This window comes from Entelurus aequoreus, linkage group LG03 (assembly GCF_033978785.1).
Source record: "Entelurus aequoreus isolate RoL-2023_Sb linkage group LG03, RoL_Eaeq_v1.1, whole genome shotgun sequence".
NCBI classification, from domain to species: domain Eukaryota; kingdom Metazoa; phylum Chordata; class Actinopteri; order Syngnathiformes; family Syngnathidae; genus Entelurus; species Entelurus aequoreus.
In genome coordinates, this window is record NC_084733.1 from 73,215,486 (window position 1) to 73,240,943 (window position 25,458).

Here is a 25,458-nt window from a genome sequence, read left to right on the forward strand (position 1 = left end):
TTTTTAACAAGGAAACAATCACAAGTAGCACGTATAAGCTGTAGATGAGAATAATGTACTTTACACAAATAAACAATTTTAAACAAGGACCAATCATGCATATTTGTTATATGATAGGATGTAGAACATAATCATTTATTTTACAAATATTAAATTGGTGGGAATTATTTTTAATACGAAATATTGGCTATAATTGTATTTTTGTTGTTTTCATTGTAAACATTCCATATGCCATATATCCAATATATATAATAATATTATATATATTATAAATGCTTGGACAGTGACATCACCAGTGTGAATTTTCCCTCACCTAAACAATGTGTAGGATTTTAATAATAAAGAAAACATACCCAATAAGAAAGATTAAAATGCATTGATGGATATAAAATGTATAAATAAGACTACAGTAAAAATTAGGACCTAATAAAATGTGAGTACAAAATTATACTACCATACCTGGTGTGTGTACACTTAAACTAAAATAAAATAAATCAATTTAAAAAAAGTAAAAAATACATACTTTAAAAAATATATATATAAATACACATATATATATATATATATATATATATATATATATATATATATATATATATATATATATATATATATATATATATATATATATATATACATACATTAAAATACTTTTTTTTTTAAGGGTTCATCCAAACGTGCAATGCATCACACTTTATGCATGTTCGAAATAAACTGACACCATAACCATTCTGTTAATTTTCCTTCAAGTCAGACTCATTTTCTAGTCCAGTTGCCGGTCGGGTGGCAGGCAAGTGCAGAGTGGGCAATATAGCCGACGCTAAATTTGCATGTGCTTAAAAACCGGCTCCCAAACGTACGGCTCAAAACTGGGAACTGATGCCCATCGTTCACTTATAAGAGTCGTTCAAAATACTCGACTCGTTCGCGAACGTCACAAATCCAGTTTAAGTCACAGTATAGTTAACGTTCGAGCTATTTTTTCCGTTAGCGATTAGCTCCACAGGTTTACCAAAACAAGACTTTATTTAACATTTTACAGTCGTATTGCTTACCTTTGAGCTGAAGTTTTATCCTTGAGGGACTTTATCCAGCTTCCCAGAGCTTGCGTAAGTAACATTCGTAACCCTGCGTCGTATTTTTTTTTTTTGTTTAAACAATGACAATGTTTATCTCCAACTTATCTTGTTTAGGCCTGTCACTTGTAGAGGACACAGTTAAACCATTTTGAAATAGCAATAATTTCAATAATATTGAACTGAATCGACCGCCATTAATATATAGGCGGGGTCTGTGTTATGCTGCTATGTGATTGGCCAGTCTGCGTTTCCGGTGCGATTTGGACCAATCGGGTAAAAGCAACATCTTGTTTGGTTTTTTTTAACAGGTACATTTTATTGTACAACAGGTAGCACAATGGGTAACTGTAATATTGAGAGTATTGCAGTGAAGAACTGTAGAAGAACAGACACAAGCAGGCACTTATTGAACACTTTCACCACAAAATAATAGACTGTATAGAGGGGGTAGGTGGTCTTAAGGGGTCCAGAAAAAGCCCAAGACCAAATATGACATTTATTGATGATAAAGGAATGGATGATATTATAAATTACTGATTTTTAGGTGGTGACTTGTCCAGGGTGTACCCCGCTTTCCGCCCGATTGTAGCTGAGATAGGCTCCAGCACCCCCCGCGACCCCGAAAGGGATAAGCGGTAGAAAATGGATGGATGGATGGATTTTTGTATCACTATTAGTACACGCGCTTAATCTAGTGGTCCTTGGGAATACCACAGACTTTATTTATTTAATAGTCATAAAAAATAACCAAAGATTTGTTCAAATTGATCCATATTGAATTCTCATATACTTGCGAGTGCGAGGCACGTGTTCTAAGCTAAACCACGGAAGTAGCGAAAACTTGGCCAGTGGTCCAATTTTTTTGTGGTCATGCAAATCAGGCTCCTTAAAATGCCAGAACTAGAATGGAGGGGGTCCAAACTTAACCTTAAAGCTTATTGAGCCGGCTCAAACCAATTAAAGTATGTCAACATGCTCTAAGCCGGTGGTTCTCAAAAAGTACCACTTCAGAAAACACTTTTAATGACCAACAGTAGCATAGTAGGCCTAGGTATTCATTAAAAACAGGGCAGAGGTTTTATTTAACAAGTGTATTTAATATTTTTGGCCACTGTAACATTACACACAGTTTGAACAGTAACACTTAATTAGGGGATTATTTGGCCTACAACTAGATGGAACCTGCATACCACAGATTTGTGTGGTATTTTGACCCAAATTATGCTTCCTGATGTTTTCGGGTGAGGGTTATGCTTTCGTTTTTGTGTCGCTGATGGCACAGGCCAATAAAGATCAGGGTGCGGACTGTGAATGGTCCCTGTGCCACTCTTTGGACACCCGTTAACTGATAAAGTGGCCTCAACGCAGTGTTGGTACAATACAAGGTCCAGTTAGTCAAAAGGCGCTTAAGTCTTTGTCAGGACCCCCCCCCCCCCAAAAAAAAAAGAAGAAAAAGAAGTCATCCTCGCTCACACTCTCAGCAGTCTATGGAGTTTTAATGGGACTCTGAACAAAAAGAAGCGTTTAGTCGAACAGCTTGGCCGCCGTGGCTTTGCCGTCGTATTTGGCCGCCTTTCCGTCAAACTCTGAGGGAAGAATGTCGGCGTCGAACTCCTTGTAGTAGTTTTCCAGCTCGTCCCCGTGCACAAAGACCTGCGGGAGAGAGGACGGGGGTGGGTTAGTGCGGGGACGTCAGTGCACGCGCTCAGTGGGACTTTACCCTCTCCAACAGCTTGCTCTTCATGAGGGGCTTGACCACGTTGTAGGTGGTGGTGAAGTACCACGGCTGGTGGATGAAGTGCACCGCTTTGAAACGAGCCGGGAACGAGTCCTGGTGGGACAGAAGGCGTAAACACCATCAGAGAAGCGTTCATTTGACAATATGTTTAGTATCGTGCTTGCGCTACAAAATGTTAAAATCAGCGATGCTCAAGAAAATCGATTCATATCTGAATCGCGATTTCTTCATTTATTCATTTAATTTATTTAGGATTTTCAATTTTTACAACGCATACCGTACTTTTCGGACTATAAGTAGCAGTTTTTTTCATAGTTTGGCCGGGGGTGCGACTTATACTCAGGAGCGACTTATGTGTGAAATTATTAACACATTACCGTAAAATATCAAATAATATTATTTAGCTCATTCACGTAAGAGACTATCAATCAATCATCCATCCATCCATCCATTTTCTACCGCTTATTCCCTTTGGGGTCGCGGGGGGCGCTGGAGCCTATCTCAGCTACAATCGGGCAGAAGGCGGGGTACACCCTGGACAAGTCGCCACCTCATCGCAGGGCCAACACAGATAGACAGACAACATTCACACTCCCATTCACACACTAGGGCCAATTTAGTGTTGCCAATCAACCTATCCCCAGGTGCATGTCTTTGGAGGTGGGAGGAAGCCGGAGTACCCGGAGGGAACCCACGCAGTCACGGGGAGAACATGCAAACTCCACACAGGCATGTGTGGTTTATTTATATAGCCCTAAATCACAAGTGTCTCAAAGGGCTGTACAAGCCACAACGACATCCTCGGTACAGAGCCCACATACGGGCAAGGAAAACTCACCCCAGTGGGACGTCAATGTGAATGACTATGAGAAACCTTGGAGAAGACCGCATATGTGGGTAACCCCCCCCCCCTCCTCTAGACGTATAAGATTCCATGGGATTTAGCGATTAGGAGTGACAGATTGTTTGGTAAACGTATAGCATGTTATATATGTTATAGTTATATATGTTTTTCTCCTTCTTTATTATGCATTTTCGTCCGGTGCGACTTATACTCCGGAGCGACTTATACTCCGAAAAATATGGTATACAGCAGTATACATTGAATGCAAATGCCCACAAAACACCACAAAAAACAGGGGGAAGGAGACAACAACAAGACACATTTCAATAAGACTAATCTTAACAATTAGTGGAAGAAAAAAAAAAGGATATATATACACAACATACACAAATACAGTTAAGTGTTATGAAAAATAAATAAAACCAAGGTCACGCATATATGTATACAAACATACACATACATACATACATGAAACCCACCCCCCAAAAAGAGAACCAAAAAATAAAAAAAACTGAATCGCGATTTGTATTTATTTCGATCCGAAAAAAATTTTAAGAAACTTTTTTAAAAAATATGTTTTTTGGCCATCTCCGCACTTACTCGCTGTGCTTACACATCAGCAGTCAAGAGGAGCTTGTAACCTGTGACCTGTTTTGAAAGGCTAATATTATCATTTCTATACCAAATTACAAATTGCGAAAATCAGTTTGAATTGAGAATCAATTCTGAATCGAATCGTCACCCTAAGAATCGAAACCAAATCGTGAGTTGTTGTGAATTTGCCGTCCTGACTTAGTATGAAGAAGTTTTGTTTTGCACACTGCTAATTACAATTTATTGTTACCGGTATATAAATATTAGGTGTATTGGTCACAGAAAAATAATCATACTAAACATAATTTAGCACAATAACATTAAAGCATCATTTTTTATATATATATGTTTAAAAATGGACATGATTTTTGAATATTTTTACAACATTTTATTGACAGTGTGTTATCTTAAAATACCAGCTTATACCTTATCAACCTTTTTTTTTTAGCATTTTCCCAAAACCCTCAAAACTCCATACTAATAATTAAATGTAATTTTAAAAAAAATAAAGTTGTTAATGGTACTTGTGAGCACAGGCAATTGCACATTTTTCTAACAGATATGGACTAATTTTACAATTTACAAAATTGTACAATTTTACAAAATAAATAAAAAAATCTGAACTAATGCTGTAATATTTTCAAAACATTTTCCCACATTTAAATGTGATTGCTGTGGGCCTAACAGCAAAATTTAGAAAATTACAAAATAAAAGCAGTTCATTTTAATTGTAATTATGAGCAAACGTAATTGTAGATACTAGAAAAAAAACATGATTTACTTTTTTTAAATCGTTATTTAATACATAACTGTATATTCTTTTAGATTTTTTTAATTGCATGCAAACCTGCAGCATGTCCACCATCTTCTTGAGCTCCGTGGGTTTGATGCCGGACGCCTGCTGCATGGTGAAGCCCTTGAAGTTCTCAATGATGCAGAAGCCATTGATCTGAGTCTCCTCGTTCTCCAGAAGTTTCTCCAGGATGACACAGTAGGCCCGCAGAATCTACAAAGAAGCAAAAAGGTCTTGAAGATGGTTCGCGTGGATCGAGTTTGAACGTACGGACGTGTCCCGGCACCTCGTCGAAGGTGATCTCCTCGTAGTCCCAGTTCTCGATGTTGAAGAGCAGAACCACGCGGCCGTACTTGTCTCGGCTCTGCAGGATGCCGGGGTAGCCGGCCTCGATGGTGCTGCGTACGGCCTCTGGAGTCAAGTTCTCGAAGAGCTCGGGGTACTCCTTCCTGAAGCGCACGTAACCTTTGGAAGGACACAAGGTGACCTTCTCACAACCGCACATTAAAAACACTTGGGCTAGATTTAAAAAAAGGGAATTTAATAACATGAATGTTAAAATGTCTTGAATGTTCACGAAAAAAAGTACGTAATTTTTTTTATTGTTTAAGAAAACAAGTAGGTGTAAAATTGTATTTTATGTTTACGACGTTAAAGTGAAAACAATACGTTTTTATAACGAAAACGAGTATGTTAAATAGACTTGGAGGTTTTTTATGAGAACATGTGCGTTTAATTGCCCTCAATATTCACAAAAAAAGGATGTTACATTATTTATATTGTTTTGAAAAAACAAGTATGTGCAAAAAAAAAATAGTTTGGTTCACAAAAACACATATGTTAACTTGAAAACAAGAACATTTCAGAATTAAAATAAATACTGTAAATTGCCTTCAGTGTTCACGAAAAACATGAGTTCAACTGTTTTTATTGTTTAAGAAAACAAATATGTGTAAAAATGGTCTTTTATCTTTACGAAAACATGTACGTTAAATTGTCTGCCATGTTTAGGAAAACACAATCTTCCATGTTTCTGAAAGCATGTATGTTGAAACGTCTTGGATGTTTACGAAGACAAGTGTGTTAAATTGCCTACAATGCTAATGAAAGCACGTAAGTATAAGTGTTTTAGATGTTTACGAAAAAAGTATGTTCAATTGTTTCTGAAATTTACGAAAAACATATACGTTAAATTGGCTTCAATCTTTATGAAAGTACGTACTCTAAATTGTTTTAACTGCTTACGAAAATATGTACTTTTCATCACCTTACGTGTTGAGTTGTCTTTGGTGTGTACGAAAACATGTACGTTAAATTGTTGCTGATATTTACGAAAAACATACACATTAAATAAATCTATATTTATGAATTTATGTACATTAAATTGTCTTGGTCGCTTGCAGAAATATGTACATTTAATCTTCTGTGGTAAATTGTCTTTGTTGTTTACGAAAAACATATGTTAAATTGTTTCTGACATTTACAAAAAAATCCTACATTAAATTGTCTTCAATGTTTACGAAAGTATGTATGTTAAATTGCCTTTACCGCTTAACAAAATATGCACATTTAATCATTTTACAAGTTAAATTGTCTTTGGCGTTTACAAAAACACGTACGTTAAATTGTTTCTGACATTTACAAAATAAAATATATGTTAAATTGTCTTCGATGTTTATGAAAGTATGTACGTTAAATCATTTTGGAAGCTTACAAAAATAGGCACATTTTACGTGTTAAATTGTCTTTGTTGTTTAGGAAAAGACGTATATTAAATAGATTTTGATATGTATGCCAAACAAACTTTAAATTGTCATCTTTGTTCTTGAAAGTATGTACGATAAATCATCTTAGCCGCTTACGGATATATGTGCATTTAATGATCTTACGTGTTGAAACACGTACGTTAAATAGTTTCTGACATAGGGGCGGCGTGGCGAAGATGGTAGAGTGGCCGTGCCAGCAATCGGAGGGTTGCTGGTTACTGGGGTTCAATCCCCACCTTCTACCATCCTAGTCACGTCTGTTGTGTCCTTGGGCAAGACACTTCACCCTTGCTCCTGATGGGTGCTGGTAGCGCCTTGCATGGCAGCTCCCGCCATCAGTGTGTGAATGTGTGTGTGAATGGGTGAATGTGGAAATACTGTCAAAGCGCTTTGAGTACCTTGAAGGTAGAAAAGCGCTATACAAGTATAACCCATTTATCATTTATTTACATATACAAAAAACATACATTAAATTGTCTTCAATGTTTATGAAAGTATGTACTTTAAATAGTCTTAGCTGCAAATTAAAAAATTTACTTTTCATCACCTTACGTGTTAACTTGTTTTTGTTGTTTCTGAAAACATGTACGTTAAATTGTTTCTGGTCTTTACAAAATACATATACGTTAAATTGTTTTCTATGTTTATGAAAGTATGTACGTTAAATCGTCTTGGCCACTTACGAAAATATGTACATTTAATCATCTTATGCGTTAAAATTGCATTTGGTGTTTACGAAATCACTTTTGTTAATCTTTTTCTGGTATTTACAAAAAATATTCATTAAATTGTCTTTTATGTTCTTTAAAAGTATGTACGTTAAATCGCCTCGGCTGCTTACGAAAAAATGTACGTTTAATCATTTTACGTGTTAAATTGTCTTTGGTGTTTACAAAAAAACGTACGTTCACTTGTTTCTGATATTTACGAAAAATATACGTTCTATTAAGTATGTACGTTAAATCGTCTTGGCCGCTTGCGAAAATATGTACATTTAATCATCTTACGTGTTAAATTGTCTTTGTCGTTTACAAAAACATGTACTTTAAATTGTTTCTGATATTTACGAAAAACACACATCAAATTGTATTCTATTAAGTATGTACGTTTAATCGTCTTTTTGTGGCCGCTTGCGAAAATATGTACGTTTAATCATTTTCAGGGTTACATTTTGTTGTTTACGAAAACACATACATCGAATTGTCTCTATTTAAAAAAAACATATACATTAGGCTAACCCAGTCAAGGTTGTCTGATTGACAGGTGATTGGTCCAGAGGGTGCAGTACCTCCCTCTATGTGATTGGAGGACGTACCCTTCAAGAGATCATAGGCTCTGGGCACGTCGTACTTCCTGGCCCGGATAAAGCGGACCAGCATGCTGTCGGGTTTCTCCCCAAAAGTGTCCTGCACCCCCTTGGCCAGCTCGTCCCCTGCGTCCGCCTTCTCCTTCATGATGTCTCGCAGCTCCTTCACCGCCGACACGCGCTTCTCGTCCGTCTCGTTCAGCTCGTCTTTAGCCTGCCGGGAGACATTTGAGACGCGTGAGCGTTGCTTCGAAGTAACAAAAAGGGGTTTGGCCTTTTCGACTGGACCTTCTGCCGGGTGTGGTCTGGCAGGCTGGGGCTGGGTCCGAACACTGGACCGTGGTCCTTGACGGTGAGGCGCTCCAGCTTGGCCCGGAGAGCCTGCTCCTCCTCCGACACCATGCGGTAAGTTCCACTCTGAGGACGTAGGGGGCAACATAAGCACCTCGCTAAATTATTTCCCGTACATCCATATAATTGTGGCGGGAAGCGTCAATTTTGTTTGGACCGCCACAATTAGATTCTCCCTTACTTGTTCACCTTTGCTTATAAACACATTATAATGGGACTGTCTGGGTGTGGCTTGTCGTTACAACTCTGTACAGCAGGTGGCTGTATGGGTCCACTTTTTAACACCTCATAGGCACCTGGACTTTCTCTGGAGTAAGAAGACATAGCAGGAGGCATACGTGTTGCCCACTTAGCGACTTTGGTGCTAGATTTAGTGCATATTCAGATACTTATTTTTCAAAAAAAGCGACTATCAACAAATCGAGCAACTTTTTCTAGTCCAATTGGGAACTCCTTGAGTCCGACATTAAAGCATGTGTTGCTCTTGACGAAACACGCATATTTGCGATGTTTGCGAGTCCATCTGTAACGGAGGCCAGCCAGTGTGTACGTTGGTAAACCTAACTCCCGGACAACCTTAAAAGCACTAATGGTTTTTAGCTCGGTAGCTAGCACGCTGGTCTCTTATGAACCACGACCCGAGTTCGAGTCCCGGGCTGAGCAAGAAACAGGGACTAAACCATGCGGCTTACACATGTACGCTAAATGTTCTTTGATCGCATGTGTGATACGAAGGGTCCCTTCAGGCTTGACACCCTCTCGAGAGATCTGGTCTCCAATCGCATAATCCAGGTGTGTTAGTCCGACTTTTAAAAAACCGAGCACGATCGGATTAAGGTGTTTTTCATGGGTTGTAGAATGCTTATTTAGAGCTGAACTATTCGAGAGTTAGTGCATGGACAGGTACTGAGTTCTGAACCACTAGTTAGAAAACCATTGAACACTATTCAATATTCCAACTGTCAGGATTCTTCTCTCCACAAGTTTGTTTTCTGGGCTGCAGATTTTTGGTGAGGGTGTCATTTCAGTTGGTCCAGCAGGGTTGGATGTGAATATTTGTCTTTACACTTTGTAGGTTCTCAGCACGATACCTTTTCTACAACGTTAACATATAACAGGGCTATTCAACTATATAATGAAGAGGGCCGCAGTTTCAAGAGTCCAAGGGTTCGAGGGCCGGGATACAGATTTATTGTCAAGTGCCTCCGTAGGTTATATTCCTGAGACTTAGTTTACTTAATTACAAAGTAAACATACCAGCTTCCACACTGCACGGTCAATAAATGCACTAGTCTGCCCCCGCTACTCATTTCGAGCGTGTGCAGCTCGACAGATAGTTAACAGCATGAAGAAACAGAAGCTCCAGAATTTATGTTGGGGATTGATGTTCCTTCTTTTGAATTATATTATTTCCTCAGTTTTATTTCTATAAACTTCTTCCTTCATTTCGGTTTGTAAGACTGAAAATATAAACATAAAATAAACATTACAAAAGTATAGCATCCATTGTGTATTTGACATTATGTCAACTGTATATTTTACATAAATAAAATAGAAGGTTTAGTGTTCATACATTCACAAAACTACGTATGTTTATGGAAAATAAACAACATCTACAGTACATCAAACACTGCACACAATGTACATGTATGCGACTCATCACAATGTAGCATTATAGCCCTCTTCTGGTCAAATTCAGCACTACATGTATTTAAGGAGCTCTGATCGCCCAGTGTTACTCTTTGACAAAAACAAGACCACAAATACAAAATACATCACAAAGTCAGAAATTTCAATACAAAACAAACTAAATATCTTTATGCACAATATCTACTTACAAATGGTTGACCAAATTTCGCGATGAAACGTACACGTGTGGCTAGTTTAGAAATTTAGGTTAATACCTATTGAAGTGATTCGCATGGTTTTATACATTAACAAATACCGACATGTATAATATATCATTTTAGAACTGGATACATTTGCTTTGGCCTAACAGTCATTTTACCTGATATGCACAGAATTTACTTTGACAAGCTAAAAACAAGTTTTGTGTGTAAAAACATACTTATCTCTTCGGCCATATTCTTCTCTGCATCACAGAAATGGTTCCTAAAGGTATGGTCCTCTGACAAATCATGTGCACAGTTACCGAGATACAAGCGGCGGGTAGACCTACCCACTGACTCGTCTTACCCCACTCTCCCCTAAGCTATATTGTACCTCTCAGGGATTCTGGGACATTTGTAGTGTTAGAATTGTTGACATAAAGGCTGTGAATCTTTGGGCACCTAACGATTCGATCCGATTCCGATTCCTGGAGTGACGATTCGTTTCAGAATCGATTCTCAATTCGAACCAGTTATTTGGTATAATAGTTATAATTAAATTTTCTCAAAACAGGTTGCATGTAGGTGGCCTAAAAACATGTTTTTTTAAATGTATTCTTATCAAAAAATATAATTAATATAATTAAAAATTTATATTTTTTGGATACATTTTTTAAAATTATTAATATATTTAAAATTGGTATGAATAAGAATCGCGATTCGGATGTGACATTGTACTGATGTGCCGGACTATCCATTTTTGGTTCTATGGTTATCATCACATGTGTCCTTGTTATTAAAATCAACTACGTTAAAAAATCTTTGATGTTTTGATACATTAATTGTTTTTAGTGTTAAAGAAAACAAGTATGTTCAATTGTACCTCTCAGGCATTCTAGGATAAAAGGAAGATATGGTATTTTCCTCTGTGGTTATTGTCAGAATAATTGTATCTAAGTTATCACAAAACTTTGTGTTGCCATGAGTTCCAGGCGAGAGGACAAAAGCTGTCTTTGATCCTACCAAGCAAAAGGCTTGTAAAACTCCACTGCGTAGGATGGGAAGCGACATGAAGGTGTCGGGTTTCTTTGATGTATTGTAATCCACAGGAAGATTTTGTCTTGACCCGAGATCTACAAAGCGGAGAGGAGGCAGGGCCTGACCCCACCTCCAGGCACCTTTTCTTTGAACTGTTTTGTAACCAAAGGTGATGGCTGTTTACGACCCCCGTCCCTTTAGAAACAGCTGTTGCCATGTAATCAGGGAAAGTCCAAATAAAAGAGGCGTACAATCTTTCGTCAGCGCGTGGTGGCTCTGTGCAAAGAGTACAGTCCAGACGTTTATCCTCAATTGAGCCAAATTGAATTCTGTCTCTAATTCCTTGCTTCTTGTCTTGTTTAATAGATGTCATCAGTGTTTGAACCTGACAGTTATCATCACATTTGTCCACTTCTGTGGAAGCATCACACAAAAAAGCCCCCAAAAAAGGCCAACATTTGCATAGAGAACTTTTAGAGGCGGAAACACGTACTTGTATGTTAAATAGTCTTTAATGGACGTTATCATCACATGTATCCTATTTACCCTGAATGGTATACTATTCTTTTTGTGGTGGATTCACCCACAAAAAAGCCAAATAAAAAGCAAAACACATTTGTGCGGATGCTTAGCCAGTTGACGTGGTGCACCATGATGGTTTTGTTTGATTTTTTTGGAATGCGGTATTGCCACACTGCAAAAACTGAAATCTAAGTAAGATTAAATATCTCAAATAAGGGTGATATTTGCTTATTTTCTATCTGATAAGATAATTCTTCTCACTAAGCAGATTTTATGTTAGAGTGTTTTACTGTTTTAAGGGTTTTGGTCCTAAATGATCTCAGTAAGTTGTTGCCGCTTGTTGCTGAGACTTTATGACCTATATTGAGTAAAACATGCTTGAAACTAGAATATCAAGTGTTGCAAAGCTGTGTCATCAACACTCACAAGTATAAAACTACTTTTTTAAAGTAATAATTTCTTACTTCAAGCATGAAAAAAAAAAATCATGATGCCGAGTGCATATCATTATGTCAAGATAATGGCACTGGCATTTACTTAATTTAAGAATATTTTTCAACATATTGAGCAAAAATGTCTCCTTTTTTTTCCTACCAAGAAAAGTGCACTTGTTATTATTGAGAATATACTTATTTAAGGTATTTTTGGGTTCATTGAGGTTAGCTAATTTTACTTGTTTTGGAAAGTCTTGACAAGCCGAATTTTCTCGTTGTATTGGCAGATAATTTTGCTTAGTTCAAATAAAATACCCCTAATTTTTGTTTTGTTTTTTCTTATTTTTGAACACTGACTTTTTGCAGTGCAATAATCACCATAAATATTGCCGCTGTAAAATACAAGTGACTATAAGGAGGCTGCAAACGTGACCATGCTAGCAGGACACACGTTGCGCGACACAAAAGCCCACATGAGTCACTATAAGTCGCTCACAAGACTTGATTGTGCATTTCTTTCTCTAAAAAAAAAAAAAAGAATCCTAATCCGCAGGAATCAATAAGGCCTCAGTGTTGGTCTAATCTGCCTCACATGAGTCCAGTAAAGCCCAAAATGCACAGCGAGAGCTCCAAAGGCCGCATCCTCACAATGGCGCTTTGTAGCGCGAGGAGAAGATACTCACGACGACAGCCATGTCTGCTGCTCTTCACGCGTGGGTCAGGACGATCTGGAGGGAGAAAGCAAAAGTGTTTCAAACTAACAGCAGACACAATAATCCCACCTCATTTTGCCGTGACTGGGGTGCCTCCCTGGTGACGCTAAATTTAGCTGCGGATGGCTCCTGCATCATCTATCAAGAGATTTAAGCCCGACTCTTTCATAAGCAGCGTGATGTAAACCTGATTAAACCAAAAAACAACAACAGATAACCTGAATGTTGCCTACGGAAGGTTTACTCTCCTGCATTCTATTGGCAAAAAACACAATTTTGATTTGAAATAAAAACATAAAAAAGCAATAATATATATATTTTTTTAAAATAGGGATGTCTAATGATTTGTTTCATCAGATTGATCACATTTTGGAATTTGGATTAATCATGATAAATCACTGGTGGATCCTTGCTTGCATAATTAAAAATTTCTTTGGAAAACACCTGTATATTTTTTTACACAAATGCAATGTTATTGTCAGAATGTCACCTTTTACTTGATTGCATGCCATTTATTTACAAAAACCTTGGTAAAACTTTTATCTAATGATCTTTCAAGCTGTATTTTTTTTTGTTTATTCATTTTTGTATGCATTAAAAAAATGCAAGTCTGGGCTTCCCTGCTTAGGCTGCTGCCCCCGCGACCCGACCTCGCATAAGCAGAAGAAGATGGATGGATAAATTGCATGATTAATCCAAGTGCGTTCATGATAAATGCAATATTCTTTTTGTATATAATCACATGAGTTAACATGTTAATTTTGACAGCCCTATTAAAAATATATAAAATTGTATGTATTTTTTGTGGGTTACTTGTTTTGGGGGCGGAGGGAGAAGATTTGACATGTATTTAATTATATTTCTGGCAACTGTATATGTCAAAAAATTCAATAAACAAATGTGTAAATAAAATACAAATATATATATGTACAATTTTGATTAATAAATTAAAACAATATTTTTAATTGTAAAAATATAATTTAAAAATATTTTTAAATTTAAAAATATTACGCATACACTTACGTGTGTGTATATAATGAAAAAATATATATTGTACTTTAAGAAATATTACTGATTTTACTTTTTTAATAGAACCAAATTAATGAAACCAGTCAACTATTATTAGAAATTACTAATTAAAAAAATAACGTATTTGTAATAATTAAATCGATTTTAAAGCAAATTTGAATCAAATACATTTGCAGTGTGCACAGTATATTATTACGGACACATATTACAGACAAAAAAATTTAAGAAGTAAAATATATTAATTCCATTTTTATTTAATGCAATTTGATGATTAAAGGAATCAATTCATAAAATTATTAAAAACACCAATGCAAAACTTAAAATACAATGCATTAAAAAAAACAGTTAAAAAGATTAAATACACTAAAATATGCTTTTGATTCTTTTGAGAGGAGTTTTTCTAACACTGTTTTGTGATTTAACTGTGACTTTTTACATGACTATTTACATGATTAATATTTACATGATTAAAGGAATCAATTCATAAAATTATTAAAAACACCAATGCAAAACTTAAAATACAATACATTAAAAAAAACAGTTAAAAAGATTAAATACACTAAAATATGCTTTTGATTGTTTTGAGGGGTTTTTCTAACACTGTTTTGTGATTTAACTGTGACTTTTTATATGAATATTTACATGATTAAAGATTATATTATATAACACCACAAAAAGGGGTTTTCTATTGAAATAATTCATTTAAATCCCACTTAAAATGGTTTATATAACAAGCATATTTGAGTTGAATTATTAGTGCAAAAATACATTTTTGCTTGCATCATGTATTTTTTCAAAAAAGGCATGGTTCCCCAAACTGTGGGTCAGGACCCAAAATGGGACACAAGCCAGTTTTTATCAAGTCGAATCAAACAATGTTTAGCTGCTTATTTATGGTCAAATAGGCGCATAGTTAATCATAATAATAGACTACTGACTCATGCTCATGGTCACTAATTCCAGTAGTGCGTACTACACACAATTAGACACAGGTGGCGCCCTCCCGACACAATCAGTGAAATACAGCTCTGCCATATTAGCGTTCCAACACATGTCTAGCACCTAAAATACCGGCACGAAGGGGGCTTTGTGAGGGTCCAAAGACGCCTACCTGTGTGAGACGTCAAGTCGCTGGCGGCAAAGTGTGGGGCGCCCGTGTGCAGGACCAGCGGCACCAAGCTTTTTGTAGTGCAGGGATTAATGTCGTCACAACAGATTATTGTATTTTCTTTCCCCCCCATTTTCTGTCTGCATGAGAGGTTGTGATGCAAGGGGCGGGGCTAAAGCAGAGGTCGTGATGTAATGATGTTGAGTGGGGGTGGGGGGGTTGGTACCCTTTAGGTAAGAGCTGCTTGTTTGGGATTTGATGGCATTCCTCAAAGATTTACAACTGTGATATGCAACGTGCGCACATGTGCTGGTGGAAGGGGCGGGGCCACAGGGCTCATTAGTAAAAGTGCATGTCAACTTATAATCAATTTGCACGTTTAACTAGTGACTTAAAGTAATAATGTATTGAGAAAGTCTATGCAATATACACAGTACATGATTGGTGCTATTAAAAACATATTAAAACTGCCTTTAAAAATATTACAAGATATTAGTTATGAAATGACGTGGTTCTCAAACTTTTCCCACCAAGTACCACCTCTGTAAAAAATGGCTCTCCAAGTACCACAATAATGACCAACATTAAAGTACAGTAGCGTAGTAGGCCGAAGTATGCATTAAAAACAAGGCAGAGGTTTTATTTAACAAGTATATTTATAATGTTTGGCCACTTTAACACTACACACAGTTTGAATATAGGAAAATAAAATAATGTACTTCAATCAAGTGTTTCCTTTTAGTACACGTACCACTGGTTTAGTTGGTGTATTTAATTTTTTTATTTAACATAAAAATCATATTATCCATCCATTTTCTACCGCTTGTACCTTTTGGGGTTGCGGGGGGTGCTGGAGCCTATCTCAGCTAATACAACTGATACAATTAGATGACATATGTTAATTTGTACTAATGAATAACTGAAATAGTTCTGAAGTACTAAATTGCACCAAATAATTATAATAGTGTCAACGTTTTTTTAAATAAGAAATACATTATATTTCTGTTCATGGTAATTATTGTGATGCAGATTTCCATCAATTTGGCTCTATTTGTTTTAACCTATGATAGTAGTCAAATAATGGTACTGTTAGTAGTAAAATATTTTTATTTAATGTGTATTTCTTATTAATGCAAATATTATAGGCTTTTATTCCACAGTCTCTTACGTTTATTTATTTTGTGATATTATGATATTGCTAATAATTAATGTGACGCAGCTTTTCGTCAACGAGTTTTAATCCAATTAGCAGTATTTCGTAAAATAACCATTTAAACTAATTTTAATTAGACAAAATGTATCAATGTGCACGTAAATTGATTCATTTTTTAAATTATTGCTATTTTTCCCAGTATTGAATTCCAGAGCCTGCATGCATCATGTGTATGACCAACTATATTTGGTTTTTTTTTTATTTGAAAAAAAAAAGATATCACCCATCTGACCTTTCACTTCGGCCGTTGAACAGTGTGGTGACCTTTGACCCTTGTCTGGTGGTTTGTTCTTTGACCTTTGAATGAGATATGAAAGATGAGCAGAGATGAGACATCTCTTCAATATTTTCACAGCTGAAAAAAAAGCGAGTCAGTTTAGCTCGTTAGCACCCACCCTCCCGTGCTGATAGCTGGCGAGCACACAGGCAGGCGGCGCAGAAATAATCTGACAAATCTGCTCAAGAAAGAAAGCGAGTTATGTGGTTAAGTTGTGCGGATCCTAGGAACAATGACACCCCTGTGTTCTGGTTAAAGGGGTCAAAGGTCAGACCAACACCCCACAAAACAGAGTATATGATTAATAAAACTTCCATTCGACAGTAAGACAAACTGTATATAACAGGCCTGAGCAATTATTTTGACTCTGGGGGCCAACTTTAGAGAAAAAATTGTGTCTGGGGTGCGGTACATCTGATTTTTAGGAACACTAATGCTAAAAACGTTATGACAGACGACCTGAAAAAACGGATTGGAATTTTACATTGTTTTTACTGAATGAGGATGTACATGAAAATAAAGAATGTGGGATTTACAATAGTAACTATGAATGATAAAACACTGAATATTGACAACATATGAATGTCACACCCCCCCAATGGACATATTTTACAATCAAGCGAAACGCAACAAAAATGCAACAAAACACAGCGATATATGAATGGGAAGGATAAAAAAAAAAACACCTACAATCTGATACATCTGATATATCACTAAGCTTTAGAACTTTGTTGTAAAAATCTCCTTCAGCGTCTGTCCCCGACAACCGCATTTCAGGCTGGCCGCTCTGGAAACACTCTGTGGAAACGCTCCCCACCCACACTGCTTGGTGCTCATCACTTAGATTACCATAGTAACTAGTTTACCATGAATTGATTAACAAGGACCCCGACTTAAACAAGTTGAAAAACGTATTCGGGTCACGGGTGTTGCCATTTAGTGGTCAATTGTACGGAATATGTACTTTTGAGTGATTGATTGAGACTTTTATTAGTAGGTTGCACAGTGAAGTACATATTCCGTACAATTGACCACTAAATGGTAACACCCGAATAAGTTTTTCAACTTGTTTAAGTCGGGGTCCACTTAAATTGATTCATGATACAGATATATACTATCATATATACTATCATCATAATACAGTCATCACATAAGATAATCACATTGAATTATTTATATTATTTACAATCAGGGGGGGAGGGACTGTGCAATCCACTAATAAAAGTTTCAATCAATCATGCAAAAGCACAGATTCCAACCATTGAAATACTTTGCATAGTTCAAGACGTACAGTAATTTAAACATCATAATGGCAGCTAGTTTCCATCTTAAAGATCTAAAACAAATATTTGGGAAGGTCCGGCGGGCCAGATTGAAAAGCTTAACGCGCGGCCCCCGGGCCTTAATTTGCCCAAGTCTGGTAAATACTGTACATTCATATACTACACATGTACTATATACTCATATAGTACATATACTTAAAAATGTGAAAGGAGTATATAGTAAAAATGCTAGATTAAAAATTACTACACTTAAGTTAAACACAGTCATCCCTCGTTTATTACTAGACAACACCTATTTAATAATACCACCTTAACATTTGACAACCAAACAATTACACAAGGCGACTCGGTAAAGAATCTGGGTATTATCTTCGACCCAACTCGTCTCGTTTGAGTCACACATTAAGAGTGTTACTAAAACGGCCTTCTTTCATCTCCGTAATATCACTAAAATTCGTTCCATTTTGTCCACCAGCGACGCTGAGATCATTATTCATGCGTTCGTTACGTCTCATCTCGATTACTGTAACATATTTCCGGGCCTCCTTGTCTAGCATTAAAAGATTACATTTGGTACAAAATGTGGCTGCTAGACTTTTGACAAGAACAAGAAAGTTTGATCATATTACGCCTATACTGGCTTCAGCTGCGGTCCAAGGTTTCTCATTGTATCCCATTGGGTTGAGTTTTTCCTTGCCCTGATGTGGGATCTGAGTCGAGGATGTCGATGTGGCTTGTGCAGCCCTTTGAGACACTTGTGATTTAGGGCTGTATAAATAAACTTTGATTGATTACTGATAATTGGTTCCGGACATGACTGTGATGAATGAATTTCTACAAAGTAAATCAAATATTGTTATGCTGGAGCTTTGACAAATGTTTATGATCTTAATACATTTTTTATACATCTAGCTATGAAATAACACCCCCAAAGTCACCTTTACACTCATTAAATCCAATATGGTAACGTTGCCTGAGGCTGAGCCAATCAGTGGCTACCATACTGAACGACGCGCTGTGATTGGTTTGCTCTAATCTAGTGACCAATACTACTGTAATATTAATATATTTTTTATTTTATTCAGCCTTTTTTTTTGCTGGAAAATACTTTAGACCAATTTTTAGAATATGCTTTTAACAATCCCCGATGTGGTGAAGCCGCAATATTTTGAACACAATGTGGCGAGGGACTGTAATGTGTATGAAATATTTTTTTCTAACAGGTTAACTATTATAGTGAAGCCACATTTTGGAAAAAAAAAGATTTTACATTTGCGTTAAAATATCTTAAAATTGAGTGAATAAAGGCAAGATACTTTTTTTTAGTATTACAACAACAAAAACATTAATATTGCATATATTTTAAAATATTGAAGGTTATTTTTTATTAAATGGGGCAAAGACAATTTAAGATATCAGTTTACAAAAATATTTAATAAGTTGAAAAAAAGGACAAGTGACTTGATATTTATATCTTTTAGGCAAAAAAACTCATATATAGGAGAGAAGTCATGTTTTTCCCCAAATAGTCATTACATGAAATCAAAAGATGCAAGATTACAATTTTGGTGGCATTAGGAGGGGGTGTTGGTATTTTTAGTATTGTTTTTATGAGGGGAAAATATACAAATGAAAAAGAAAAGTTGAAAAGGAAGTAAACAAATCTGACAAAGAAAGTGAGCATTTTTATGTCTGCCAACATTTGTTGACATTGTATTGTATTGAAAATATATGTATTGATGACATGTCTTTTATTGAAGGCATTGAAGATGAGCAATCAAGAAGACTGCTAGCAGCTGTGTGGACAAAAACACTTCCGGTTTGTGTGCGGTCATCTGGTCCTGATGAGGTCAAAGGTAAAGAGGCACCGAACGAGCGCATATCCAAGTCAAGTAATAATTTATTATGCGTTTGCCGCTGAGCTTCAAAAGTCATTAGTCTGCATCTCCAACAAGCTCCGCCCCCTGGCAGTCAGCAGTCAGGTGTTGAGGCCAGTACTGGTCCTGCATGAATTCCTCCATGGAAGCGGCCATGTTGGGCCGGTTGTGGTCTTCCCCCCTCTGTACGCTCTGCAGATGCCCCTCCCACTTGTCCTCCACCAGCTTGTAAAGGTCCAAGGAGGCCCGGGCGTCCTCCACCGAGCAGTGGCCTCTCTTCCCCACCTGGACGCCATGACAGGAACCATTAGGTGGTCAGATTGATTTGAAAAATGTGCATCTTCAGCCTTCCTCATTCATTACGGTCGCACTCGCAGGAGGATGTCCAATACATGCAGAAGCAACAGGTGGCGCTATAACCGCAAACTTCTTGTATACGTTTGGACTGATTGCGACTGCTGAAGCCAACAAAGCTGCGTTGCAATAGTCTTACTATTTTAATAAGTTTAAAAGTTGTGTCACATTAAAATTGGCCTAAAGTTGAATTTTTTTTTAAGTAAATACATTTAGCGTTTAAAAAAAAGTTTGGGAAATCATCACTTGCTTAAAGTTCAAGAAAAGAGTTAAAAAGGTAGGTGAATAGAGTCGTATTGTTGATATCAAGACAGGGAATAGAAATCTAAAAAAGTATTCATAAGATTTTAGAAACCAAACTGTAATCCTATAAGAGTTGTAAGCTTATGTCTATATGTCTTAAGAAAAAAGGATTAAAAAAGGTTAGAAGCTGGGAGTTAAACAAAAAAAGAGAATTTTGTAAAAAATAAGTCTTAATATTGTAACAATTAAATCTTATTTTCTCCTTAATTTTACAAAAATAAAATATATTTGCCAAATACATTTGACAAACTATTCTAAATGTAAAAAAGTCTTATTTAAAAATGTGTTTTCCTGATATTACAAGAAAAAAAGGAAAGTGACAGTCATATTGTGACAAATATCAAATATTTATTTAGAGCGGAGCGGTCTTTTTTTTTTTTTTAAAAAGAGTGTCTAATATTACAAGAAAAAAATTAAGTGAAATGAAGTCATGTGACAAACTAATATATAAATTGTATATTAAAAATTGTCTTTAAAAAAAATGTATGTGATATAAAGTCAGTGAGACAAATAAATTAAATATTAATATTAAATAAAATAAATCACAAATTTAATGACTGACAGTAATATTGTCACACACTACTATATATATATATATATATTTAAAAGAGTCTTTTTAAAGATTTTTTAATATTACAAGAAAAAAAATAACATGATATAAAGTCATTGTGACAAACTAATATAATAGTCAAAGTCTATGTTAATACTACAAAAAGTATCAATATTACAATTTAGTCTCATATATATGTTATATATAAAATAAATTATTATTTTAAAATATTTTATTAATATTACAAATTTAATGATTGACAGTTATATTGTCACAAATTAATATATATATTTAAAATAGTCTTTAAATGTTTTTTTTAAATTTTACAAGAAAAAATATGAATGGAGCAAGTACGGTAGTCATTTTGTGACAAACTAATATAATAAAATCCAAGTCTTTTATAGGTAATACTACAAAAAGTATAATCAATTTTACGATGAAGTCTCATTTCCATAATATTTTAAGCAAAAAAAAGGTGAAGTAAATATTACAAAAAAAGAGGGCATATATGAAAGACTTAAGTTGGAAGAATATTGAAAAATAAAATACACACACACACAAACACACAAGAAATAAGTCTCATAAGTCATAATATTTCAGACAAAATTAATGTTAAGTTAAAATTCGCCATCGGTGTGTGAATGTGTGTGTGAATGTAACGTATAATGTGAAGCGCATTGGGTATTGCATAAATACAGACCATTGACCGTTTAAGTAAATAGTTATACTGTTGATTAAACATGGGGAAAAATAGACTTAAATTGGTAGGGTAATAATTTCACTAACCGACTACTTCCATTATGTGTTTGGGTGTGAGCGTCCTCACCTGGATGCGTCTGTTGAGGAGCTTATTGGCCATGACCTTCAGGGAGGAGCCACGTGGGCGAGGAAAGCCGGCTAAACAGGCGAGGTAACGCGTGGTCACCGTGTCCCTGACCATGTGAGCTGGATGGACGATGCCCAACACGTCAAAGTCGTTGGAGACAGCGTGTCCCACCACCACTTTGTCCTCAAGAATGCTCAGGATCTGGACAATAGAAGAAGTCAGGGAAGGTTTGCTGGTGTTTTGCATTGACAAAATGGCGGTCGGCCTCAACTCACCTCCTCTTTGGCCTGAGCAAAGGGCATGGCGTCTTTTAAATGGTGTCGCTGGATGCCGCTCCAGCGTGTCCTGAAGTTGGTGACGGGGCGACACGGCTTCACGTACTTATCGAAAAGGACGTCGCCGTGGTAATTTAGAATGCTGCAGCGGGCAAGCTCGTTGAAGCGCCCGTGGGGTCCCGTGCCCACCATCTCGCAGTCCAATGCCACCACAGCAGTCGGACTCGGCGAGCTCCTGGCGCTGGACTCGGAGAAGCCGCTGTCCATCTCCCACGTGTCCCTCGGCACAGAGACTTCCTGTGGACTCTCAGTTACGTGCGCGGCAGGGCTTTTATTTTGACACTTCTGATGGTTGGACACTTCGGCGTCCTGTGGCTCAGAACGGCTGTCTGTTCTTTTCCTCTTCAAGTTGTCATTTATCGGCTTCCGCTGGGGTTTCTTGCACACTCTCGTGCTGTCCATGGCACGAAACATCATGGCCTTTTTGCACAAATATCGGTGGTTGCTTAAAAGACCACATGAAGACACCTTAGTCCTTTTCCACACACCCGCCATTGTCCGTTGATAAAAACATCCTCAGTGTTAATACTGTGGGGAGAAAACACACATTAGTGAAAGTGTCAAAATTAAAAAGTATGTTTTTAAAGCAAGCAAAGACAATACTGACAGCGTCTTTTAACAATATGACACCATACTGCCCGCTCTTTGTAACATTTTAGGGCATTTATAGGGATACTCTTCTTTTTTAAACACACAAATGCAGGAAAACACATTAACCCATTTAACATAGTGTACAATTATTTACACATGCCATATTGTATTTACCTAAATAGAGTACAATCTTAAAGGAGTCGTTATATAACAATTGACGTATTATTCCGGAGAAACAAAAATCTGTCTTTCAAGCTATGGCCGAAGAACATGACGTACAGCACGTCAAAAAACCCAAACTATCACGTCGACTAAACACGCAGACAAAATCGTAACTTTATAAGCTCCAAAACGACAAATAATACACGAATAAAAAGAAAGAAGATCCAAGACGAGTTACCTTCCTCACGTTCACCGGATGCACGTGGAAGGAAAAAAGACCAGGCTGCAACTGGTTTCAGTAAGCTTCAACCTGATTGGCTCGTTGGCTTCTTTGTCGTTTTCTAACAGGAAGTGTTCAACAACTAAAGATGACAATGTCACCTACTGGCTCGGAGTGGAGCTACAGCAGCTGGACCGTTACTGTACTGTAAAATTAAAGGCCTACTCCCCTACTGAAACCCACTACTACCGACCACGCAGTCTGATAGTTTATACATCAATGATGAAATCTTAACATTGCAACACATGCCAATACGGCCGGGTTAACTTATAAAGTGCAATTTTAAATTTCCCGCTAAACTTTCGGTAGAAAACGTCTTTGGATGATGACGTATGCGCGTGACGTAACCAGTGAAACAGAAGTATCGGTACCCCATTGAATACAATACAAAATAGCTCTGTTTTCATCTCATAATTCCACAGTATTCTGGACATCTGTGTTGGTGAATCTTTTGCAATTTGTTTAATGAACAATGAAGACTGCAAAGAAGAAAGTTGTAGGTGGGATCGGTGTATTAGCGGCGGACTACAGCAACACAACCAGGAAGACTTTGACTCGGATAGCCTACGCGCTAGCCGACGCTAGCCACCGACCGCACGGATGATCGTGGCGAAGTCCTTCGTCCTTCCGTCGATCGCTGGAACGCAGGTGAGCACGGGTGTTGATGAGCAGATGAGGGCTGGCTGGCGTAGGTGGAGCGCTAATGTTTTTATCATAGCTCTGTGAGGTCCCGTTATACTAAGTTAGCTTCAATGGCGTCGTTAGCAACAGCATTTTTAAGCTTCGCCAAGCTGGAAAGCATTAACCGTGTATTTACATGTCCCTGGTTTAATAGTATTGTTGATCTTCTGTCTATCCTAACAGTCAGGGATTTATTTATTTTGTTTCTATATGCAGTTAAGCACGATGCTATCACGTTAGCTCCGTAGCTAAGTTAGCTTCAATGGCGTCGTAGCAACAGCATTTTTAAGCTTCGCCAGGCTGGAAAGCATTAACCGTGTATTTACATGTCCCTGGTTTAATAGTATTGTTGATCTTCTGTCTATCCTTCCAGTCAGGGATTTATTTATTTTGTTTCTATATGCAGTTAAGCACGATGCTATCACGCTAGCTCCGTAGCCAAAGTGTTTCGTCGATGTATTGTCGTGGAGATAAAAGTCACTGTGAATGTCTATATCGCGTTCTCGACTCTCATTTTCAAGAGGATATAGTATCCGAGGTGGTTTAAAATACAAATCCGTGATCCACAATAGAAAAAGGAGAGAGTGTGGAATCCAATGAGCCAGCTTGTACCTAAGTTACGGTCAGAGCGAAAAAAGATATGTCTTGCACTGCATTCTAGTCCTTAACTCTAACGTTCCTCATCCACAAATCTTTCATCCTCGCTCAAATTAATGGGGTAATCGTCGCTTTCTCAGTCCGAATCGCTCTAGCTGCATTGAAAACAATAGCAAAATATGAGGAGGCTATCAACTGACTATGTCACGCAACTTCCGGTAGGAGCAAGGCTTTTTTTTTTATCAGATACCAAAAGTTGCAATCTTTATCGTCGTTCTCTACTAAATCCTTTCAGCAAAAATATGGCAATATCGCGAAATGTGAAAGTATGACACATAGAATGGATCTGCTATCCCCGTTTAAATAAAAACAATTCATTTCAGTAGGCCTTAAGGACAAATACATGAATAAAACACCCCCCCGGCTACAACATCAGCCATCAGTGTGTGAATGTGTGAATGTGTGTGTGTGAATGGGTGAATGTGGAAAATAGTGTCAAAGCGCTTTGAGTTCCTTAAAAAGGTAGAAAAGCGCTATACAAGTACGACTCATTTACCATTTACCATAACATTAGCAACTTATTTATCGAGTGAGGTAGTTTTGGATATGTTATTCATCATTATTATTATTATTCAATTATTTATTATTTATTTATTCATTCATTAGCCTATATAGCACTGTCTCATCAACACATTCAGGGGTGCCAGTAGCACATTCTAAAAATATTGTTATAGAATAAAACCACATACAAAGTGGTTGTGTTGGATCCACTGTGGACTGTACTTTCGCTGATGTGTTGGATCCATTATGGACTGGACTTTCACAATATTATGTCAAACCCACTCGACATCCATTGCTTTCGGTCTCCCCTAGAGGGGGGGGGGGGGTTACCCACATATGCGGTCCTCTCCAAGTGGCCATGGATGAAGTTGGCGGAGTCCAACCCTCACTGGAAACGTGTCCGACTTACTGCCGGCAATGCGGA

General features: G+C 37.0%; 2 protein-coding genes across 3 annotated transcripts; both read right to left on the reverse strand.

Annotated features, from left to right (window-relative positions):
• Positions 1 to 2,558: 2,558 nt before the first annotated feature.
• LOC133646852 (retinaldehyde-binding protein 1-like) lies at positions 2,559 to 15,242 on the reverse strand. The gene is made up of 8 exons (XM_062042699.1): positions 15,148 to 15,242; positions 12,978 to 13,022; positions 8,409 to 8,537; positions 8,130 to 8,334; positions 5,335 to 5,513; positions 5,103 to 5,261; positions 2,800 to 2,910; positions 2,559 to 2,732 (listed from the first exon to the last, which is right to left on the reverse strand). Exons 2-8 carry the CDS (start codon positions 12,987 to 12,989, stop codon positions 2,604 to 2,606), a joined length of 924 nt encoding a protein of 307 aa, XP_061898683.1. The 5' UTR covers positions 12,990 to 13,022; positions 15,148 to 15,242; the 3' UTR covers positions 2,559 to 2,603.
• A 1,864-nt stretch (positions 15,243 to 17,106) lies between these two features.
• Positions 17,107 to 23,309, reverse strand: isg20 (interferon stimulated exonuclease gene). Of its 2 annotated transcripts, none has more exons than XM_062042703.1 (4): positions 23,154 to 23,309; positions 22,103 to 22,690; positions 21,828 to 22,028; positions 17,107 to 20,079 (listed from the first exon to the last, which is right to left on the reverse strand). In XM_062042703.1, exons 2-4 carry the CDS (start codon positions 22,655 to 22,657, stop codon positions 19,852 to 19,854), a joined length of 984 nt encoding a protein of 327 aa, XP_061898687.1. In that variant the 5' UTR covers positions 22,658 to 22,690; positions 23,154 to 23,309; the 3' UTR covers positions 17,107 to 19,851. The 2 variants fall into 2 exon arrangements, with proteins under 2 accessions (XP_061898687.1, XP_061898688.1); XM_062042704.1 differs by lacking the exon at positions 23,154 to 23,309 and adding an exon at positions 22,928 to 23,147 and having other exon boundaries at positions 19,595 to 20,079.
• Positions 23,310 to 25,458: the final 2,149 nt, after the last annotated feature.

Coding starts and splice junctions, on each gene's coding strand:
- LOC133646852 (XM_062042699.1), bottom strand. Junction 5,514..8,129: donor AGCCTATGATCTCTTGAAGG/GTACGTCCTCCA, acceptor GTCCTTCCAAAG/GTTACGTGCGCTTCAGGAAG. Junction 2,911..5,102: donor AGATGGTGGACATGCTGCAG/GTTTGCATGCAA, acceptor CTGTCCCACCAG/GACTCGTTCCCGGCTCGTTT.
- isg20 (XM_062042703.1), bottom strand. CDS start 22,657: ATGGCGGGTGTGTGGAAAAGGACTAAGGTGTCTTCATGTGGTCTTTTA. Junction 22,029..22,102: donor TTGCTCAGGCCAAAGAGGAG/GTGAGTTGAGGC, acceptor TCTATTGTCCAG/ATCCTGAGCATTCTTGAGGA. Junction 20,080..21,827: donor TCCTCAACAGACGCATCCAG/GTGAGGACGCTC, acceptor CATGGCGTCCAG/GTGGGGAAGAGAGGCCACTG.